The sequence below is a fragment of the Trichosurus vulpecula genome, chromosome 6, assembly GCF_011100635.1.
Source record: "Trichosurus vulpecula isolate mTriVul1 chromosome 6, mTriVul1.pri, whole genome shotgun sequence".
NCBI classification, from domain to species: Eukaryota; Metazoa; Chordata; class Mammalia; order Diprotodontia; family Phalangeridae; genus Trichosurus; species Trichosurus vulpecula.
In genome coordinates this window covers 218,872,240-218,896,463 of record NC_050578.1, presented here as the reverse complement: position 1 = coordinate 218,896,463, position 24,224 = coordinate 218,872,240, and the positions used below count along the sequence as shown (strand labels likewise).

The following is a 24,224-nucleotide window of genomic DNA, read 5'->3' as shown; positions in this document are numbered from 1 at the left end:
TCATAAATGCTTATTAATGCTGCTGCTGAATAAAGGTCAGGGGAGGGTTGGGGAACAGGGAGAGGTCAGGGAACCAGGCCAAGCATCTGGTCAGTAGAGCATCAGTAATTCAGTCCAGGGATTTGGCTGAAGGTTGGTTGAAGGCAATGGGGATTTTTATCCTGAAGGAGAAAATATTTTAGGATTAAATTGAGTAGAGGCTTCAGAGGCAGGTTTTGATCACCATAAGAAAAAAACTTTCTAATAATTAAAGTTGTCCAAATGTGAAATGGATTGTCTTTGGAAGTAATGTGTTCCCTATCACTGGTGGTCTTCAAGGAAAAGCTGGATGACCACTTTTCTGGGATGTCATAGGAGGGATTAATGTCTAATGTATGATGGTTACTGGGTGATTTCTAAGACTTTATGAATGACAATTTCCCCTTCTAAAATGTAACTAATATATATCACTAAGGTTCTCTTTCAGGCTTTTAGTCATTTCTACCTTAGTAAGAATTAATTCAATCAGGACTTTCTATCAACAGTGAAGATCTACTGTCAGCAGGGAATAGAACTTTTGGTAGAAAGGAACAAAGGAGGAGGACTACCATGAAGGATAGGCTTTCAGTATGACACTACAGCTAAGGGCTCTGGGCAGTCAGAAAGCAAGATGAGATTATTTACAGGATCATAGATTTAGAAGGGACCTCAGAGGCCATCAAGTCCAAAGTTGTCCGATGTTGTGTTCATCTCTCCATGACCCCATTTGGGATTTCTTGGCACAGATACTAGAATTATTTGCCATTTCCTTCTCCAGCTCATTTTTCAGATGAGGAAACTGAGGCAAACAAGGTTAAGTGACTTGCCCAGGGTCACACAGGTATTAAGTGTCTGAGGACAGATTTGAACTGTGGAAGATGAGTCTTCCTTACTCCAGGCTCCATGCTCTATCCACTGTACCACCTAGCTGCCCTTAAGTCTAATACCATCATTTTAAAGATGAAGAAATTAAGGACCAGGAGATTGTGAGAATGCCCCAAGATCATACAGGGAGTAAACAAAAGAGTCAGCATTTGAACCAAAGTTTTCTAACTTTTGATCCAGAGTTTTTAACTCTGTACCACACTAAACCTGAAGGAGAGGAGAGAGGGTTACAAAGAGGGAGATAGGAAGTAGTGAAGGAGCATTTTTCTAACTTCATTTTCCTTAGGTTTAACTGGGCCTTTCCTACCAAGGTTACCCTGTTAATTTTACCTATTTTAAGTTTCTCACACATTATGAATTCCTTAACAGTGAAGACTACACATATTTTATATGTCATCACTCCCACCCTCTGACAAATTTGAGTCATTTTATGCATGTATATTAATTATACCAACCATAACTAAGTCACAAATGCTTTTTTAGGCCGGGCCAACCATTGGTCAGCCATTATTGGTGGATCGCATTCCAAGAACTACGTGCTGTGGGAATATGGAGGTTATGCTAGTGAGGGAGTTAAGCAAGTTGCAGAATTGGGCTCTCCAGTCAAAATGGAAGAAGAAATTCGACAGCAGGTAAGTTATCACAATATTGATATGTTATTAAAAATGAGAAATTGTAGAATGGTTAAGGTGAAGGTGGGGAGGAGGCCTTTTATTAAAACTTGCACTTTCCAAGGGATTTAAAATTTGCAAGAACTGTTTTTTTTATCAAATATGGGTAATAGCTGTGATTTTTGAGAAGATGGAGGAGGGAATTGAAATTGGTTAGAGAAGGAAGGGAAGAAAGAAAAGGGGAACTACTTTACCAAATCCCACCGTAGCCTATTTCTGACTTAGTAGGTAAGTTCTAGTGTGGTACCTAAGAACTAAAGTAACAACCTTTATTATCTTGTATTGGTAAGATTAAAAAAATAAGGTATTTGGTGAATTTCCCTAGTGAGGGGCTTTCTTCTCCTTAGCAAATAGAGTAGAAGTCTGAAGAAATAATTGGCCCTGCAAACATTTCTATTTTGTTGAGAGTGAGCTAAAAAGCCAGTTAAAGCTAAATTGTAGATATTCATTCCTGCTATATTAAATAATAATTTAAATTATTAGAAATTTGAGGTGATTGAAGAATTGATTTTCAATTTAAAAAATTCTGTCTTAGGAAATAAAATGAAAAATGATAACTGAGGGTTTTGTGGGGGGGGTGAAGGGGAGGACAAATACTTAACTAATGTCATTTTTAAGAAGACAACTCTCATTCCTTGTTTCTTAGAATCCTAGCTGCTGTATCGTTATAAATTTCCAACCCAGACAGTTGGTTAAACGTCAAGAGAGAACTATCAGACCATAATTTGTGTGTGTATTGTATAGCAATTTCCCTGCAGCAAAGAGACAAAGGACTTAAAATATGGAAGATTGTCCATTATGCATTTAGCATTAAGAAAGAGGGAAAGCAGAAAAATATAGAGGAAGTATGGTAAAGAGGAGCATCCTTTGATGGGACATGCCTATGCTTAGTATAAATGAGAGGCTTAGAGCCTTGATTATTTTCCCTGACCTAGCTACCTGAAGATGAACTGAGCTGAACCCACTCTCCTATTCTTGCTAAGTGACCAAACTGAACATCCATGAATGGGAGGGAGGGCCTGCCACTGCTCTTCATTCTTAGTGAAAGTTCCCAGAGGGATTGTAGTTCTAATGGGTCTTGGTCTGAATATTCTTTTTAAGGGGTCCATTACCTGGTCAGTACTCTAGAGGCTTCCTAGTGACCAAATAAAGTAATGGCTTTCAAGGCCCTTTTCATTACCCTATTTCTCTAATTTCATATTACTTATCTTTGTGGACTTAATGCTCCAATTAGCCTGTTCCATTTTCATCCTTTCCCTTCATGTCTTCCATCTCCATGCCTTTTTAAGGCTACTTATGCTCGGAATAGAGTCCTGCTCATGCCTCTCTATATCTGAAACCTGAGCAGGCAACATTATCTACCCAAGGTCACACAGACAACAAGCACCAGACAAGAGTAGCACATAGGTCTCTGGTATACTAGTTTGGAACTCAGAGGAGGCCTGGGAGTAAGATTCTGTAGAGTCTTGCAGGTCTTCCTAGTCACAACACCTGCTGCCTAGACCTTAGGGTGTAACTGTCTTTGGAATCCCATTCTGAAGTTGGAAAGTGTTATCTTCATGGGAGTGTTATTTCCCTCTTCCTTCCCCATCTGCCAGTAGAACCACTGGGATTATTCCTTTTTCTATTCTCCTTTTGAGTGTGAGAGGTAGCCCATAATACTGTAGAGTTCTTCTCAAATGCTTCTACTTCCTACCTCTGGAAGTTAAGGACTATCTCAGAAAGTACTCTGCACTGTTTAGTAATGAACAAGAAGTAGGTGAAGGTTCTTAGATATTAAGAGAGGTGTGTGCTAAAGAGGCTACAGACATAGCATTTATAGGCTTTGGGAATTTCTACAAAGAAAACTGTCAATGCAGGAAAAGTTGTCCCAGGTAGCACCTGTCCCTCTTGTATATTCCCAAAGTACCAACCCAGGTTTAGTCACATTTCAAGCTACCATAGTTATTAATAGTCTAACAGTTAATAGGTTCATCCTTATTTTACAGAGTATACATTTTGAGTGGAAGTCAACCTGTGATTTCATAGATACAGGGAAATATTGGTGTAGAAATTGCCTCCACCCATGTAGATTTGTTTGCCATTGAAAATCCTTCATAATCTGGCTCCTCCCTATCTTTCCAAACTGATTTCACATTAGTCACTTTGTGCATTCTTACATTCTAACCAAATTAGCCTATGTGTTGTGCACCATATGCAACATTCTAGCTCTCACCAGTGCCTTTGTATATGATTCCTGATCCTTCCCCTCCCCCCATGGCTGGGACGCTTTCCCTCTTCACCTCAGCCTCCTATACTCTCTCAGTTCAATGTGCTTCCTCTTCATTGTTAAATTTCTATAAAGAGTAGTTGCCTCTGGTTGTCTCTGTTTCTTCATTTATCTCTCTCACTCCTCAGATACCTGAAATCTGTCTCTCACTCTTTTACTGAGAAAATCTTCATAGTTGTCATCTTCAATCTTAGTACTCATTATCACTTTTTTGTTAAAAATAATAATGCTGACTATAAAAAATTTTAGACTTCTTAACATAGCATTGGCTTGAAGTCAATACAAGTTTTCCTTTATTATGATTTTAATTATAGAGAACATGATTTTATAATTCTTGATTAATCTTTCATAACTTATACAATAAATATGATTCTTTCAAAGTCTGAAAAATGCTGATCTAGTTTCAGGCAAAAAGGACCAAAGGTAATGCTAAAATTCATCTCAACTTTTAAAAATTCCTCAAAGTGGGTTCATCTGTAGGCCCAGGAGAATAGAGGCCCCTACCCTTTTGTTTCTTGGAGTTATCCCGTTAAAGAAAATTCACAATAAGATCTTCCTGTAAGTTCTCAAACAGTTTTTGACCAAATTAGGAAAACTTAGAACAATTCCCTATGTGATCACTGTGGATAAATATGAATCTTCCTAGGGTACAGATCTTTCTTTTGGACAGACTAGGTTATACTTTATTCTGATGAAAAGTGATTAAACATATGAATTAGCTAACAGATACTTTGAGAGTTGAAGCCTCAATTGATATATTACATTTGATTAGGATTTGTGGAACATTAAGGGGAATTTTGAGAATGTTCTTAGCTCGTTTTCCTTGCAAACCTTGAGACCAGGGAAAATGATAGGCTAGCTAGGAGTTAGTCATGGAAGAATGGAACAAATGGGAGATCAGATATAGGAGCCATCATGACTGGCAAGCTGTATTTGCATATTCAGCGTCTTGTAATGTCGGATACCTGCTTTACTTTCTGATTTAGTTTTTCTTTATTTTAAAAGTTCTCACTAGCATTCTACCACTGAAATATTCCATAGCTTCTGGAATTCTGAATATTCCAACATTCTGTGATGTGATCTGGCAAATCTGTAATTATTTCTTAGTTCTAAAATAGATGGAAATTATATGCACGATCATTGGCATATAATAATAATACTAGCTTAAATTTATATAGCATTTTAAAGGTTTATAAAATACTTTATATACCAAGACTTTAACAGCTACTGCCTTAGACATTTTTATTGCTAATTAGAACCATTGGTTCTGTTGTTATTTCAAATTTCTTCTGTTTGAAGACAGACTTTTCAACACAACTTAGTTTGTGTATGTGTGTTTTCCATTTATTTATTCTTTTTGGGAACTGTCATTTCTTCTATTTATCTTTTTTCAAAAATGAAGCCAACATGTTTTACTTAAAGTATCATTTCCTTCTTTTCTATTCTTAAATATACTTAAATATAGACTCTACCAGTTTGGAGAAGACAAGAGGAAAACTTGTGGAAGGAAAGCCCATTTTATTATGCTTTAGGATACAAGTCAGTAAGAGACTCTATTCCATACATCCTAACAAGACAAGCCAGCGAAAACCATCAGATGGCACACAGAGAAGGGTATCTCTATGAGGGCAAAAGGGCTTCTGGAATAAAAATTCTTTCTCACATGCATTTACAATAGGCAGAAAACACATAATCATGTATTCATAACTGGTTAGCCCTTAACCTTGGAAACAATTTGTTGTGTTTCACCGGAAGAAGGAGAACCAGTCTAATCTGCTAGTCTGTCGTTGCCCTAGGCGAGGTACAAGACAGAATGGACTCTGTTGGTCTCTTGTTGGCCTCATACAAGAACTGGAAGAAAAAGGAGTTAGATGTTGACACTAAAATGGACTTTTGTTCAAAAATGGAGTTATTCATGTCAAGAAGCGGAAGATATAGTAGAATGTATATAAAGTCCAGCATAATGAAAGAGCAGTGTTGTACATCAGTTGAGACAGAGACCAGTGTCTTTGGGAGCCCACTGAATATTCTTACTATCCCTCTACTCTTTCCCTCCAATCTCAGAGAAAGAAGTGGCTCACCTCTTTGCTAAAGTGACCTTCTTTCTGGACCTTCCATCTCATCTCCTCCAGTCTCCTAACCCTCCAAAAAAATCAATCTCTCTCACACATGTACCTTCAATCTCTGACTTTCTATCTCTTTGCCTTCAAACATTATGAGGTCTCAACTATGCTATAAACTTCTTGTTTTGACTCAACAACCCTGTCGTTATATTATCTTGTCAGTTCTCTCTGAGGCCATTGATGGCCTTATTACCAAATCCAAAACTTATTTTTTCTTTTGTCCTCTTTCCTTGTACCCAGGGAAGTATCCATACTGGAGTCAAGGCTTAAACTTTTTCTACTTGTGACCCCTTCAGTGCTTCTTGCTTTCTTGAAGCCCTCCTCTCCCCCTTTTTTCAAGGTCTTGTATTTTTTATGGTTTTCTCCTTATGCTCCTTCCCTACCCCTTTGAAGGTGCTTCATCCATATTCATCTCCTTAAATATGTATATTCCATAAAGTTCTGTCCTAGGCAAGCCCTCTTCCCATCTCCTTCTAGGTCAGGGGACTTTATCCTTTTTTGGTATCATGAGCCCCTTCATCAGGCTAGGGAAGCCTGTGGATGCCTTTTCAGGTTAATGTCTTAAATAAATGAATAACTGCTAATTTTCAATTAAAGGTTACAGAGAATAAAGATGTAATTTTTTTTCTATCCAAGTTTATGGACTTTTGAAACCTCACTCTAAATTTTTTCTCTTCCTAGTCTCATCCATTCCCATGGGTTTAATTGTCATTTCTTTTCACATAACTCCCAGATTTTTATCTCCACCCTCCATCTCTCCTCAGAGCTCCAGCCTTGCATCTCAAACTACCAGCACCTATAAGGCCTGCTAACACTTGAAATTCATCTCTAAAATTAAACTTCTCTTCCCCTAGCTCTCCCCTATCACAATTTTACCTCTCCCCAGTTCTGTTTTTCTGCTAATAGTGTAATCATCCTCCCAGCCACTCATGCTGGAAACCTGGGATTAATCTTTGCATCTTTTCTGTCTCTGTCCTACATATATCCATTCAGTTTTCAAGTTCTGTCATTTTTACCTCCCCAAATCTCTTGCTTATTCAAGCTGAACCTCTATTGTATACCTAATGCATTCTAACTGGTAGGATATTTACCGGTGTAAGTATCTCACCCCCACTAAACTGTAGGATGCCTGAAGGCAGGAATTATCAAGTTTTTTTCCAACTTTCTGTGCCCATTGTCTAACACAGTGCCTTGTGCTTAGCATAGAGACTTAATGAATAAGTGTTGAATTGAACAAAATGGAATCATCCCTCCCTAGCTGCACCTGGCAACACCGGTTTGTTCCCATCTCTTAGTCTGTAGCTCCTTTAGTGTTCATCTTTTTTTCTTCCTAATGTCTGACCTTATTAGCCAAGATATGATTGATTATAAAATTAACCAAACCACATCAAGATTCAAATATATTGACTTATTCATTGTTCGTAAAATTAGACAAACCAAGAAGTCACTTGGAAGAGCACATAACCTCATTTTAAAATAACATGTGCACAGCAGGAGGATGTAAGATTACTGTAGTGTAAACCAGATTTTTAAAAATGCAATGAGGCAGATATGTGACAACATTGCATCGTCTAGTAATGTGTTTGTACTGTCCCTGATCTGGAAAATATGTCACATCATTTTTTATTCTGTTCTATGTATTTGGATCTATGCCAGAGGTGTCTCAGGATAATTCTAACTAGCATTCAATCAAGGTCAATCCCAGAAAAAGAAGTTGACTGATTCTTTGTCACAGGTATATACACCAAACTTTCAGAGTCACTCTCTTTGCCTTTGGCTGAATTGAAAATCAGAGTTGAAAGCTTTTTCAACACTAAACACTCAGTGAGAATGGACCCATTTTGGTCCAAGTTGTTTTATTGAATTAGTTCAGAAATGTTGTATATTTTCTTGCTTATAAACTTACCCTAATGTAGTAATTTATTCTGAGGCTCACACTGAACCTACTCAATGCTTTCTAAGTTTTGCAACAGTCTTTAGCTGAACACAAAAAACCTAAATGAAGAAAAAGATAAAGTGAATCCCAGAATATGAGTTGGAAGGAACCTCAGAGGCCGTCAAGTCCAACTTATGCTTCAACAAGAAAAACCACTCACCTGTCTCTGTCTCTCTCCAACTGTCTCATTCAGTCTGTATCTCAGCCATTGAGATATAGCAGTGACCTCTCTCTCTCTCTCTCTCTCTCTCTCTCTCTCTCTCTCTCTCTCTCTCTCTCTCTGTCTCTGTCTCTCTCTCTCTCTCTCTCTCTCTCTCTCTCTCTCTCTCTCTGTCTCTCCCTCCCTCTCCCTCTCCCTCTCCCTCTCCCTTTCTCTACCTCTCTCCCTCTTTTCTTTTTCCATCTTTCTCTTTCCTGCCCTTATCCCCCCCCCATGCTTTATTTCTCAGTGCCTTATAGGTAACATTGGCACATAACAAATGCAAATTAGATTCTTCCTGCTATCCCTGTGCTGCCTCTGTTATTATTCTAGCTGAATTAGAATAGAAAAGTTGAATTTTGTCCAATCTGATTCTACCTATTAAAATAGGAAAACAAGTTATCCACATAAGCATTGTAAAGGCCACTTAACTGAAGGAAATGTTCAATACAAGTGTCAGCTCCATGTTATTAAAGAAGCTGGGTGAGGAGGAGGCTTTGGAAATGCTAAGAAAAAAATCACTTTCGTGACTAAAGCCAACATTTACATCACCTCAGTCACTCACTTTTTGCCAATCTTTAAACTTTTAAGCATAAAATAGCTTTTCCACATATAGGGATGGGAGTTTAAGTCTATATATATATATTTTAAAATTCACAGACCTTTGGTTAAGAACCCCTGTCCTATGTCCACCCCAGGTTAAGAACCTCTGTCCTATGTCCTAGACAGAACTTTAGTTAGTTTCTTTTCAATGTGAAGTAATGGACCATCAGTGCTGGAAGAGATCATGGAGCTCATCTACTATAACTTCTTCTTTTGTTCAGATAGAGAAACTGAGGCCCAGAAAATATTAGTGATTTACTTAAGGTCAAACAACTGCTAAGTGGCAGAGCTGAGTTCAAAGCAGGTCTCTTGACTCTTTTAACTAAGTTGCACTGCCTTCCACATTTCTAAACTGAAGTAAGAGAGAATCCATAGGGAGGTACAAAATGGAGAGCACATTCTGGTGTGGAGCCTGAATCAAGTGAATTTTATTTCATTTGGCTCATTCGAATTTTGATTAAATTAAAGTTAGAAGGGATCTGATTCAATTGATGTCTTTATTATAATTGGGCCTCAGTATTCAAGGACCCCTATACTTTGACCCTAACATCTCTCCAGTTTATTGGTAACCTCTTTCATTATTCTCTCCATCGTTATTAGTTGTTATCACATCCCATGACAATTGACATTTATATAACTTTCACTTTACAAAAAGCCTTCCTCCTTACAGCCCAATGCCTACGCACCATATTATTATTATCTCCATGTTAAGGATTAATAAAATGAGGCACAGAAAAATTAAGTGACTTGCCCAGGGTCACATAGTAACTAAGCAACAGAGCTGGAAATCAAAATCTCTTGCCATAGAGCACAAATCTTTTTCTACCAATCTGTACTACTTCTCTCCATGAATCCAATGCTTAAGTCAATACTTGCACTCACATGTACGGCACATTTTGTGTTTATACATCTGTGCCTTTGCATATACATTTCCTTGGCCCTTCTCTGGAATGATTGTTATATTAAGCCTCAAAGTTTAGATGGCAATATAGTTAGGCCATATATAGATGGATTCATATCCTTGCCTTATCAAGAAGAGATCGATAGATTTTGTTTGGGGTGATGGTCAGAGTGTTTGTTCTTTCTCTTCTAATCTTCTCTCTTGTTGAATTAGAGATCTTGAAAGCACTAGATAAATTACTATTATGGAGTTAGTAAGATGGCTTGCTACTAGAGATTGGCAGTACCCCTTAAATACTAGCCAATCACTGCTGACACTGATCTCTAGGGACCTCTTCTTTATTTTCTTTTTTTGTTTTTTATTTTGGAGGCAATGGGGGTTTAATGACTTGCCCAGGGTCACACAGATAGTAAGTTTCTGAGGACGGATTTGAACTCAGGTCTTCCTGACTCCAAAGCTGGTGCTGTATCCCCTGCACCACCTAGCTGTCCCAGTACCTATTCTTTCATAGGTCTATGGTGGGAAAGGTCAGGTGGCCTATCTTGATACTGGACTCAAAAATGCTGTTGAGTTTGCCAGTTGGATAAGCCTACTAGGAATTCCAAATTCAAACATCCTATTGCCTAGCAGGTGGCTGCATAGTGGATGTGATGTGAATACCTGTATATCCCTTTTTGCTTGCTGTATCATCAGACTAGATGCTGATAAGCTGGGCTATTCCCCACCCCAGCCTATTGAAATATTAATCAATCTCATCAAACCCCAGTTCAAATTTCATCTAGACCTGATACATGCCCTAATCACTTATCTAGAAGTGAGTGAAGTGAGTTTTCCTATCTGCCTCTGTACTCCGATAACATTGTGCCTATACCATCCATGTGTCACATATCCCAGGGCTGATTTATATTGTAATTATTTGCATCCATACCCTATCTTCCAAAATTATTCTTATAGGGTAAGGAATGATATTAGACCTCTTTGTCTCCCCAGAGGACCATACCTCAAAATCAGGGAGATATCCATTCACTAGCTGAATGATAGGTGAATGACTAGTCCAGAAATACTTAACCAATAAAGGTAACCCTTCGTCCAAATAGAGAATTCAGCAAGTCAAAAGACAGAGCATTTGGCAACCAGAGCCCCAGCTTCACAAAATAAAATGAAAAGAGTGATGGGATCTGGGACCCCTTCCTGTGGTTTTAGATGGAGAGTGAAAACATCTTTTCCACATTTTCTCTGCAAAGCTGAAATGGCTGCCTGCATTTGGAAACAAATGCCTCTGGCTTTAGGAAGCATCATGCGCAATTTTTTTCAGGGGTTTCTTAGAAACTAGTTTGGCTCTATAAAATGGCATCCTAGTCAGTGACATCTTCATAGGTTTAGACATTTCAAGCTGGAAGGCTCTAAACCCCAAAGGGCATCTAGTCCAACTCCTTTGTTTTACAGAGGAAGGTTTTAGGAACTAGCGGTGGATATTGCTTCCTATACATTGGCTGCTTCTACCCCCAAAGTCACATTACATTTATTGGATCTTTATTAGGATCATAGGATGTTGAGTTAGAAAGGATCTTGGCAATCATCTGATTCAACACTTTCATAAAAGAGAAAACTGAGTCCCAAAGAGATTAAATGGTTTACCCAAGGTTGTACAGAGAGCCTAGATTCAAATCCAGGTTCTCTGACTCCAAATTCAACATTCTCTCTAGCATATCATGCTGTAAAAAGGTCAGACATAGTATATACCTATTTTATCTCTCTATTGCATGAATCTCCTGGATTTGATGTTGATAAGTTGCTAATGAATTGCATTAACAGGTCAGCAGTAAAGATGGAGGACATGTTGCTGCTAAAAAGGCAACCCCCTTCCTTTCGTACCAGCCCCCATTGCCTTACTTTGCCTCTTTTGTTCTTATTCTCGCCTTCATTTTTAAAGAGGATGCATTTACTTAAAGGATTCTGTCATAGAAGCTGAGTCTGACAGTGCAGTCTGGCACAATTGAAGACTTTGTCAACATTTTTCTGCATCCCGCTGCAGCAGAGATACAGCTATCGTTATTTATGGCACCATCTGAAAGGAACCTTGACCTTCTAAAGGAATGAGCCCATCATGGCAAAGGATTCTATTTGGGGTCATGAATGAAAAAAGACCTCTCTTGAAATGAGAGGCTTTTCCCTATTCTCACAGAATCTCTCCTCTTCCTTCATGTCTCTCCAGTGTGTATAGCATTGGACAGTCTTTAATTCTTTGGACTGGAAAGTCTATCTTTGTAAATCAGGTAAAACTTCCATCGTTTGCAGTTACTCACTGGGAAGATGGGAACATTCAGCTTGGGCTGGGCTGAGGAAAGAATTTATAAAGCAAATGAAGTGTAAAATAAGATCATAGGAGGGACTGATCATTTCTCTTAGGAGAACAAAGGGTTTGGATTAGATCATATAAATTGTCTGAATGCCTAGGGTTTCTGCTAATTATGATGGGGTTCTATCTCTTCCTGAAAGCAGGACTGCCAGGACCTATACTTGGAAAGACTGTGTTAACAGCATGTTGAGTATGTGCTTTGAAAGTCATAAAATGCAATTTAAAAAATTGATAATTCAGAACAGCCCGCACTGCCCTCTTCCTCTAAATTAGTTAGATTCGGCATCTTAGTCACCTCAGTAGCGCTCCTCATGCCATCCTGTCCCATACCCTTACTAATTCTCTCTTTGACCACCATCACTCTTCTGCCTGTGATGGTGACTTTGATTTTATAAAGAATGGAAAGGTCTCCTTTGTTTGATTTTTTTTTCTTTAGTCTCAGCGAGTTCTTTAAACAAATCCTGTCCTCCCCCTCACCTCCTGAAGAAACACTGCTACAGACTAGCTTTCATAACTTTAAAGCTCTACTTCTAGTGCCATGAGATTTTTTATTCTTAATTGAGAAACATTTTGTTCCCAAACATTGATTAAGGACATAAAAAAGATTAATATATGTGAGTTGAAAGTGTTCTTCTAATATAAAGGTTCATTATTATGATCTATTATTGGCCAACTCCTCTTGTCTGCTTCCTGTTGGATTCACATCAAAAGCCCCATGGTTATGACATTCCATTGGAAAAATAGGAGGACCTGAGCATTTATCTAGATAGCACTTAGTGCATTCTACTATAAATCTGGATTAACGGTTGTGAATACAAAGGAGCTTTGTACTCAACAGCTATTTCTCAAATGGATGGATGGGTGGGTAGAAGGATGAAAACATTGAGTGAAATCCATTTGAAAATAAGGTAAATATTTTCAGGGTGAAAGAATCTGTTTTTTGGGGGAATCCCTAAATTTACCTTTATGTAATAAGCTAAGGAGAATAAATGTTGAGAAAGTGAGGCCTAAAAAAATGAACTCCTAGTAAAGAGTTAAGCAAGTCAAAAAGGAAGGTTGAAAATAAGCAGATTTCTTCTTTACTAAGAACTCATTTTGTGTCCAGCTCTGCAGGACTACCCCCAAATGGTAGTCATTGAATCTGATTCTACCTAATCACTGATTGCTCCTGATACTGTGCTGTTCCCTTAATACTGTGTGGAAATGCACTCTTTTTTCTACACACTTGGGTGCACATACAGACACAGATTTTTGAGAAGAAAATAAAAAAAATATTTCCCTCCAATCATTTCTCCTTCATCACTCTACCCCCTATGCATGTCCCTACAAAACACTTTGCAAAAACAACTTTGACATTAACGAGAATGGTAGAGAGGCCTAGCCCTCTCTAAGACTGCCAGGAAGTTAAATTTAAGCAGCAGGTCGCTGCTTGTCATTGCCTTGTGGGTTAGTGTATGAGAGCTAGTCAACTCTTTACTCTTTAGGGACTTTGAAGTTGCCTTTTCTGGCCCTTCCCTCCTTGTCTTTGTCTTCTTACCTGCCTTGGGCACTTGCTATACCTCCAAGCTTGGGAACTTTCCCAAGGTAGGGAAATTTCATCTTGCCTTTCTTCCCCTGGATCAAAGATAAATGAGCACAAATCAAGGAAGAATAGGAAGTCATAAGATGTAAACCATCTGTCAGATGCTTAAACACCACCTTCCACTCTCCTGCCCTTCTCTCAGACACTCACATGTGCCCTGGTTATCTTCTACACTCATGTGCTAAGCAGCACTTCTCAACATCATAAAGAGTTGCTTTGAGAAATATTTTAGAAGAACAGTTTTTTCTGATTAACTTCCTCCCCAACCCCATCAGTGTTTTTAATATTCTTAGGAAATAGAAGTGAGGTTCCAAAAGATTAATTGTAATGAACGATCACAGGGAAGACTGGGGTCTTTTGATACCTTATGCTAAGGTAAGGGTCTCACAAAAGGATGAATAATATGAAGAACCTCTCTTTGCATGCAGTTTTCCAGGGGAAGGACTAACAGAAAAATGAAAAGGGACCTAGAATCTTATTTCTAGCAAATCTGGACAGCAGTAAGAATTTTGCAGGAGGATGGCACTGTGGAAAGAGTGCTGGGCCTAGAGTCAGAAAGAGTCATCTTCCTAACTTCAAATCTTGCCTCAGACACTTACTAGCTGTGTGACCCTGAGCAAGTCACTTAACCTTGTTTGCCTCAGTTTCCTCATCTGTAAAATGAGCTGTAGAAGGAAATGGCAAGCCACTCCAGTATCTCTGCCAAGAAAACCCCAAATGAGGTCCTAAAGAGTTGGAGATGACTGAAAAAAACAACTGAATACACATATACATTAAAAAAATTCTGCCATAGCCAAGTGGCTACTATCTAAGCCTAAAGAACAGATTGGTCCCCCTTCTGAAAGAGAAAGTAAAGGGGATGAAGGAATGGTGCTCTAATCTTAGGGTTATTAGTGGTATTGAAGTGCTTATTTAAAATTTTTAAAAGAATGGGATAGAAGAAGGACAATTGGGAAATAGCTGATATGAATCCTGGCCTGTATCCAGAGATGGGAGGGTGAAGGATATCACACAAAGCCATATGGGATGAAAAACAGCCCCTGAGTACTTGGATTTAAGGAACAGTTACGAGCCTCTTTTCTCTAAAGGGAATGGAACTGGATTTTCTAAAGGAAAAGTAGCTTCAAGGAACAATCGTGTGGATTTATAGGGGCTGTCTACCGGGAGGTCATCCAGTAAGGAAGGCTCAGAGGGAAAAGCGATGAGTAGAGATGCCTCGTGACTCTGCCGAAGAGTCACTAAAGGTTTATTTGCTGACTCAATAGTGGTAAGAAAAAGGTCTTCTTTCTTATCAGGACATATACCCAAATTGTGACAGCAAACCTCCCCAAATCTGTCAGGCTTAATAACAGCTGCTGACTTCTGGTGATTCACATGGGCTCAGATGATACTGCTTACAAGGAGCCTAGAAAGCAGCCCTAGCGATTGTGAAGTTTTGAGCAAGAAGCTGAATACCAGAGAGGCCTTGGTAACACTTGCATAGCTTCTGACCATTTAGGGCAAGGCTTTTAGAAGACAAAGACGGATTTGGGAAGTGGGCAGCTAATTAAGATGGTGGGGTCTGAGTGTGGCATTTAGGTTTCTAGGCCTGAGTTTAGGATATGATTATGAGACCTCATGATCATTTAGAGAGTACACCTTAGAAAGGGTGACAGGAATGGATTTGGAGATATAGATACATGCACATTCATACACACACAGGTTCACACATACATGTACACACGTATGTACGATGCACATATGTACAATATGCAATACATATGTCTCTCCAGGAACCTAGTTATCACAGAGGGATAGCTATAGGGTAGAAAGATTAGCAACAGATATGCCCCCAAATTCAAGGGTTTAATTTCTGGGACACTGATGCATTGTTGGTGGAGTTGTGAACTACTCCAACCATTCTGGAGAACAATTTGGAACTATGCCCAAAGGGCTACAAAACTCTGCATACCCTCTGACCCAGAAATAGCACTACTAGGTTTATTGGCCAAAGAGAGCAAAGAAAAGGGGGAAAAGACCTATTTGAACAAAAAGTATTCATAGCAGCTCTTTTTGTGGTAACAAAGAATTGGAAATTGAGGTGATCCCTATCATTTGGAGAATGACTGAACAAGTTGTGCTATACAATTATGATGTGATTTTATTGTGCTATAAGAAAGGATGGTGAAGATGGCTTCAGAAAAGCTGGGGAAGACATGTATGAACTCATGCAAAGTGAAGTGGGCAGAACCAGGAAAACAGTAACAGCAGCACTGTAACAATGATCAAGTGTGAAAGACTGAGGTAGTCTGAACGAGACAATAGGCCAGGGCAGTTCCAAAGAAACTCATAATGAAAAATGCTATCTACCCCCAGAGAGAAAGCTAATGAACTCTGAATGTGGATTGAAGCATATTTTTTAAACTTTATTTTTCTTGGGGTTGTTTTTTGATCTGTGTTTTCTTTTGTTACGTGGCTGGTATGGACATTTGTTTTGCATGACTTCACATGTATGAGCAATATAAAATTGATTGCCTTCTCAAGGAAGCCTGAAGCATAGGAGAAAAAGAGAGAACTAGGAACTCATTTTTTTTATTAAAATGTATTATGTATTTATTTACCTTAAACATTCTTTTCTTTTTAAATTTTGAGTTCCAAATTCTCTTCCTCCTGTTCCGTCACCTACCCCGGAGAAGCCGAGCAATATGATATCAATTATACATGTGAAATCATGCAAAACATATTTTAATGTCAGCTGTATTTTTTAAAAGCAACAAAAATAGAGAAAATTATACTTCAGTTTGTACTCAAAGTTAATCTGTTTTCTTTTTAGAATTGGATAGCATTTTTTCATCATCAGTCCTTTAGAATCATCTTGAATCATTTCATGGATCAGACTAGTCAAGTCTTTTGCAGTTGACCATCATTACAACATTGCTGTTACTATGCACAATGATCTTCTGGTTTTCCCTTTATTTTGCGTCAGTTCATATAGGTCTTGCCATGTTTTCCTGAAACTACCCCCCCCATTTTTCGTCATAAAAGGTGATGTTTATTTATATGATGCTTTAAGGTTTGTAAAGACTTTCTCTGCAATATCTCTTTTTTATAAAGTCTTTACCACTTTTTTATTTTTGAACAATGTTATTTTATTTTTTAAATTTATTTAATTTATTTATTATATTTAGTTTTCAGCATTGATTTTCACAAGAGTTTGAATTACAAATTTTTTCCCCATTTCTACCCTCCCCCCACTCCAAGATGGCATATATTCTGGTTGCCCCATTCCCCAGTCAGTCTTCCTTTCCATCACCCCACTCTCCCCCATTCCCTTTTCTCTTATTTTCTTGTAGGGCAAGATAAATTTCTATGCCCCATAGCCTGTATATCTTATTTCCTAGTTGCATGCAAAAATTTTTTTTGAACATCTATTTTTAAAATTTTGAGTTCCAAATTCTCTCCCCTCTTCCCTCCCCACCCAACCTCCCTAAGAAGACAAGCAATTCAACATAGGCCACATGAGTATCATTATGTAAAACCCTTCCACAATACCCATGTTGTGAAAGACTAACTATATTTTGCTCCTTCCTATCCTATCCCCCTTTATTCAGTTTTCTCCCTTGACCCTGTCCCTTTTTGAAAGTGTTTGTTTTTGATTACCTCCTCCCCCAACTGCCCTCCCTTCTATCATGCCCCCTTTTTTATCTCCTTTCTCCTTATTTCCTGTGGGGTAAGATACCCAATTGAGTGTGTATGTTATCCCCTCCTCAGGTCAAATCTGATGAGAGCAAGATTCACTCATTCCCCCTCACCTGCCTTCTCTTCTCTTCCTACAGAACTGCTTGTTCTTGCCACTTTTATGCAAGATAATTTACCCCATTATATCTCTCCCTTTCTCCCTCTCTCATCCCTTAATTTGATTTTATATTTTTAGATATCATCCCTTTATATTCAACTCACCCCGTGCCCTCTGTCTATGTGTATATATATATATATATATATATATATATATATATGTATGTATACACACACACACACACACATATATATATATGTATGTATGTATGTATGTATGTATGTATGTATGTATATATGTACACTCCATTCAGCTACCCTAAAACTGAGGTCTCATGAATTATACACATCATCTTTCCATGTAGCAAAGTAAGCAAAACAGTTCAACTTTAGCAAGTCCCTTATAATTTCTCTCTCTTGTTTACCTTTTCATGCTTCTCTTGATTCTTGTGTTTGAAAGTCAAATTTTCTATTCAGCTCTGGTCTTTTCACTGAGAAAGCTTGAAAGTCCTCTATTTTATTGAAAATCCATATTTTGCCTTGGAGCATGATACTCAGTTTTGATGGGTAGGTGATTCTTGGTTTTAATCCTAGCTCCATTGACCTCTGGAATATCATATTCCAAGTCCTTCAATCCCTTAATGTAGAAGCTGCTAGATCTTGTGTTACCCTGATTGTGTTTCCACAATACTCAAATTGTTTTTTTCTGGCTGCTTGCAGTATTTTCTCCTTGATCTGGGAGCTCTGGAATTTGGCGACGATATTCTTAGGAGTTTTCTTTTTGGGATCTTTTTCGGGAGGTGATCGATGGATTCTTTCAATTTCTATCTTACCGTCTGGCTCTAGAATATCAGGGAAGTTCTCTTTGATAATTTCTTGGAAGATGATATTTGGGCTCTTTTTTTGATCATGGCTTTCAGGTAGTCCAACAATTTTTAAATTATCTCTGCTGGATCTATTTTCCAGGTCAGTGGTTTTTCCAATGAGATATTTCACATTGTCTTCCATTTTTTCATTCCTTTGTTTCTGTTTTATAATATCTTGATTTCTCATCAAGTCACTAGCTTCTGCTTGCTCCAATCTAATTTTTAAGGTAGTATTTTCTTCAGTGGTCTTTTGGACCTCCTTTTCCATTTGGCTAACTCTGCCTTTCAAGGCATTCTTCTCCTCATTGGGTTTTTGGAGCTCTTTTGCCATTTGAGTTAGTCTATTTTTTGAGGTGTTATTTTCTTCAGTATTTTTTGGGTCCCTTTAGCCAGTCATTGACTTGTTTTTCATGGTTTTCTTGCATCACTCTCATTTTTTTTCCCAATTTTTCCTCTACTTCTCTAACTTGCTTTTCCAAATCCTTTTTGAGCTATTCCATGGCCTGAGACCAGTTCATATTTTTCTTGGAGGCTTTTGATGTAGGCTCTTTGACTTTGTTGACTTCTTCTGGCTGTGTGTTTTGGTCTTCTTTGTCACCAAAGAAAGATTCCAAAGTCTGAATCTAAATCTGAGTCCATTTTCACTGCCTGGCAATGTTCCCAGCCAACCTACTTGACCCTTGAGTTTTTGTGGGGGTATGACTGCTTGTAGAGCAGAGAGTACTTTGTCCCAAACTTGAGGGGTTGTGCTGTTGTTTTCACAGCTGTTTCTACATAGCAAACTCTACCACACCAGTGCTACTCTTCTCCCAAGAACTGCCAACTCAGACCGGACTCAGATCTGAGCAGGCTCTGCACTCCTGCTCAGATCCACCACTGAATTCCTCCCACCAGGTGGGCCTGGGGCCAGAAGCAACTGCAACTGTAGCTCTGTAAGCAGCCTCAGACCTGCATCATCTCCGCCACCCCTGGCGTGGTGGCCTAACCACAAATTCCTTTCACTCTGTCCCAGCAGCTTTTCCCACTGACTTTCTCTATTGTCTTTGGTGTTTACGGGTTGAGAAGTCTGGTAACTGCCACAGCTCACTGATTCAGGGTGCTAGGGCTTGTTCCTCCTCGCTCCTGGTCTGGTTGGTCCAGGTGCTGCTCATGCTGGCTTTGCTCCACTCCACTCCCAGTTCTGAGCAATACACCTTTCCCCATGACCATCCAGTCTGTCCTGGGCTGGAGCCCTGCTTCCTTTGTGCTATTTAGCAGGTTCTGCAGTTCTAAAATTTGTTCAGAGCCATTTTTTTAGGTTTTTGGAGGGATCTGGGGGCAGGGGAGTTCACGCATGTCCCTGCTTTCCAGCCACCCTCTTGGTTCCGCCCCTCCCCCCATTTCTTATAGCACAATTACAGCTTGTTCAGCTATTCCACAATTGATGAGTATCCCCTTAATATCCAATTATTTGCCACTAAAAAAGAGCTGCTGTACATATTTTTGTTATATAGATCCTTTTCATTTTTAAAAAATCTCTTTGGGTTAGAGACCTAGTAATGATATTTCTGGGTTATAGGGTATACAGCTTTACCATCCGCTGGGCATAGTTCCAAATTATTCTCCAGAATGGTTGGAACAGTTCACTACTTCACCAGCAGTTCATTACTATATCTATTTTCCCCTCACCTCCTTCAGCATTTGTCATTTCTGATAGGTGAGAGGAGATAGTTCAGAGTTGTGTTAATTTGTCTTTCTCTAATCAATAATGATTATAGATATCTTTGATTTCTTCTTCTGAAAACTTTCCTGCTTATGTCCTTTGACTATTTATTAATTGGGGAATGACTCTTATTTTTATAAATTTGATTCTTTTCTATACTCAGTCTATATTTGAACAACGAGGCCTTTATCAGAGAAACTTGCTGTAATTTTTTATATTACTTCATTGTCTATGGTACCTTTTAGGTTCTTCATTATTTTTCAATTAGGTCTGTTTTCACTTTTGTTTTGTCAGAGGTCATGTTTGCTATCCCTTCCTTTTCTACCTCAGCTGAAAAAGATTTTGCTACAACCCTTTATTTTAACTCTGTATGTCTCTTGGAAAAAAAAAAAACAAAAACCATATTATTGGATTTTGGTTTCTAGTGCATCTGCTTCCATTGTATAGGTGAGTTCATTCCATTCACATTCATAGTTATGATTACTAACTGTCTATTTCCCTCCAACTCATATTCTTCTTTTTCTTCCTGTCCTGTCCTCCCCTGTCCTGCCTTGTCCTTCCCTCTCCTTCCCTCTCCTTTCCTCTCCTCTTCTCTCTTTCTCTTTTTCTCCCCACCCCATTCCTCCTCAAAAGTCAATTTTGCTTTTAAGCACTGCCTCCCTTAATCCTTCTATACATAACTGAGTTTATATGTATATAGGTACACACACATGTATACACACATATGTATATATACATATATATGTAAAAGTATGTATATGCATATATATGTATATATGTGTGTGTGTATATATGTATATGTATATATATATATATATATATATATATATATATATATATATATATGTATATACACACACACAGAAAGATATTCTTCCCCCTTTGAACCAATTCCAATAAGAGTGAGGTTCGTGCATCGCCCACCACCATTTTCTACTCCATTGTAAAAGCTTTTCCTTGGGCATTTTTTTTATGTGAGAAAATTTTCCTCCCACTTTCCTATATCCCCTGTCTCACCCCTTCATATCTTTGGACATTATTCAAGCATAATTGACTCACACTTCTGCCCTCTGTCTGTGTAAACTCCTTTTAATGATAAAGTTCTTAGGGGTTATAAGTATCATCTTCCCAAAGAAAAGTGAAAACAGTTTAACTTTACTGAGTCCCTTATGATAATTCTTTCATGTTTACCTTTTTATTCTTCTCTTGACCTTTGTGTTTGAATGACAAATTTTCTATTTAGCCCTGTTCTTATCAAGAATGCTTGAAAGTTCTCTATTTCATTAAATATTCATCCCCTCCCCCTGTGAAAGGATTATACTCAGTTTTGCTGGATAGGTGATTCTTGGTTGTAATTGTAGCTCCTTTGACTTCTGGAATATCATATTCCAAGTCGTCTTCTCCATTAATGTGGAAGCCACTAAATCTGGTGTGATCCTGACTGTTACTCCATGATATTTGAATTGTTTCTTTCTTGAACTCTTTCTTGCTTGAAATGTTTTCTCTTTATCCTGGGAGTTCTATAATATTCCTGGGAATTTTCATTTTGGCACCTCTTTTAGGAGGTTGGTGGATTCTTTCAATTCCTGTTTTGCTTTCTAGATCTAAGATCTTGGGGAAGTTTTCCTTGATAATTTCTTAAAATATAATGCCTGTGTTTTTTCTTTGATCATGGCTTTCAGGGAGTTCATTTAAATTATTTCTTCCATCTATTTTCCAGCTGAGTTTTTTTTTAATGAGACATTTTACATTTTCTTCTTTTTTTTTCATTTTTTGTTTTGTTTTATTTTTTCTGGAAGTCTCATGGAGTCATTAGCTTCCACTTGTCCATTTCTAATTTTTAAAGAAATATTTTCTTCAGTGAGATTTTGAGCATCTTTTGCCATTTGGCCAATTCTGCTTTTTAGGGAGTTCTTTTCTTCAGTGAATTTTTGTGCCTTTTTTTTACCATTTGGCAAAAAGTCTTATTTTCTTCAGTATTTTTGTGCATCTTTCACTAAGTTGCTAATTCTCTTTTAATAAGTGTCTTGCATTACTCTTATGTCCTTTTCCAATTTTTCCCTACTCTTATCTCTTTAAGTCTTCTAGGAATTCTTGTTGGGTTTGGATCCAGTTAGCATTTTTCTTTGAGGCTTTGTTTATAGATGTTTTCACATTGTTGTCTTCTTCTGGGTTTATGTCTTGGTCTTCCCTGCCATCATGGTAGCTTTTTATGGTCAAATTTTTTTTTGTTGTTGTTTGCTCATTTTTCTGCCTATATCTTAATTTTGAACTTTATGTTAAAGTTGAGCTCTGCTCACCTGGAAGCTCTCAAGAATGAAATTCTGAATAAAATACACAGATTTATTATCATGCACATATATGTTTGTATATACATATGTGTGTATATACGTATGTACACACATATTTATGTACACATATACCCACATATTTGAGAGCAAATTCAGGGATTCCAGGTTCAGAAACAACTCTTGCCTAAGAATTTTCATGGGCTACAAATTCATTGTGAATCAGTAGTCTGCTGGGGCAGCCATAAAAAATTAACCAAATCTTAGACTTCCTGAAGAGATGGGTAGTCTCTAGGATGAGGGAGGCAAGAGTATTATACTCCACCCTGCTCAAATTGCATCTGGAGTCTTGTGGGCACAGTTGGGTTGTTTTGTTTGTTTTTGGCAGGGACGCTGACAATCTGGAGAGGATTGGTTAAAGAACATGGGAGAGTTTAGTCTGGAGAAGGGAAGATTTACTGGAGGAACACAAGAGCTGTCCTCAAGTATGTGAAAGGCTATCATAGGCAAGAAGGACTAGCTTATTCAGCTTTGCCCCAGAGGACAAGGAAATATTGCAAAGAAGCCAGTTTGGGATTTTCATAAGGAAAACCTTCCTAATAATTAGAGCAATTGAGGAAGTGGCTTGGGCCACTTTGGAATGGAGTAGACTACTTGTCATTGGAGGGGTTCAAGCAAAGGCTGGATGAGGCTTTGGAGCCTGTTGTAAAGGGACTCCTTGCTCATGTTTGTTTGGAGTTAGATGCCCTCTGAAGGTAATTTTTAACTCTGAGATACCCTGATTCTATGAAGCTAGAGGGAAGTCTTGGAAGCTGAGTGTAGGGTTGCTGACAATTAAGATCTGAGAAGTGTTACCAAGAGACTAGAGCCCATTGGTCAGACAGAGAGTGGGAACTCATTTGAGTTAGAACTAATTGGAAACAAGCTATAGAGGTATTGCATCAGATCAGCTGAATTTGCTTGCTTAGGGGGCTGCTCTAAAATGGAGGTGCTACTTCTTCCTCTCTCCTTTTCCATTCTTCTATCCACCTACTCACTAATGAAATCTGTCAAAAGTCATGTTGATGCAGGATCCAGAGGTTCACATAAGTATTTCTTCCCTCTACCTTTAGAGTAAAACCATTAAGGGGACAAGAAAGGAGACCATCTGTGATTCCCTGTGATACGGTATATAATGAAGAGTTCTGTCTTCTCCGTAGCAGTCCATACTACTTCCAGCCGTTTCAATCACAATTCAGACACCCAGAGAAAGCTGAGGAATTGGTTAAAAAATAGAGTTAAGTGCTTATCTGCCATTTCTATTTTCAGTTCTAAATTAAGGCTTCGTGAATATCAATATCTCCTACCCTTTGGGCTGCCACTAATTCAGTTGGGTACCTTGAGACCTCTTTACCTCTTCTGAACCCATAAGCTCTAAATATTTTTTTTACCATATATCCCTGGCCATGACAATGACTTTTGTGGGGGAGGGAACGTAGCAAATTACAGAGAGAAACAAATGAGCCAGTAATGCTAAAGGCAATTGTTTTTTATTTCGGTTGTATTTTAACTCACACAAAAGAAGGAACTTAATTTGAAATACTAGTTGGAGCACACAGAGGGAAGAAAAGGAAAAGAGGAAAAAGGGAATGGGGTCAAGGGAGAATTACAAGTACCTCAAAGATAAATATCTTAGAGCTTTAGGACCATGGCTTTAGAGCAGACTCAGGATCTGAACCCAGGAGAATAAGGATTCTTATTTGCCATGGGGAGAGGCTAGACCTTGGGTAAGATGAATTTGAGAATTTGTCAGGAGAAGAAAGGTGATAGATGATCATTTGAGAGGCTCCTTTGGGATCCAACATCCATATTATGTCAGGCTTTCTCTAATTCTGAGTTTTCCCTGTCAGCAGCATTACATACTATGTAATAGAAGAAGGTCAGGTGTTTTTCAGTATCAAGATGACTGAGAAGGGTAATGGTGGAGGGACCAGGAAATTAGAGGGGTCTGGTCTAAAGCAGAAACAGCCTGTTGCAGAAATGACAAAGACTGGAAAATTCAAAGCTTT

General features: G+C 38.3%; 1 protein-coding gene across 1 annotated transcript in view; it reads left to right on the top strand.

The window, feature by feature from the left end:
- The window catches only part of SPON1 (spondin 1), a 380,307-nt gene that overhangs the window by 195,987 nt on the left and 160,096 nt on the right, over positions 1-24,224 (top strand). The window contains exon 6 of the mRNA XM_036763668.1: positions 1,387-1,535. Within this exon, the coding sequence (XP_036619563.1) occupies positions 1,387-1,535 (149 nt within the window). The remainder of the gene's footprint in view (positions 1-1,386; positions 1,536-24,224) is intronic.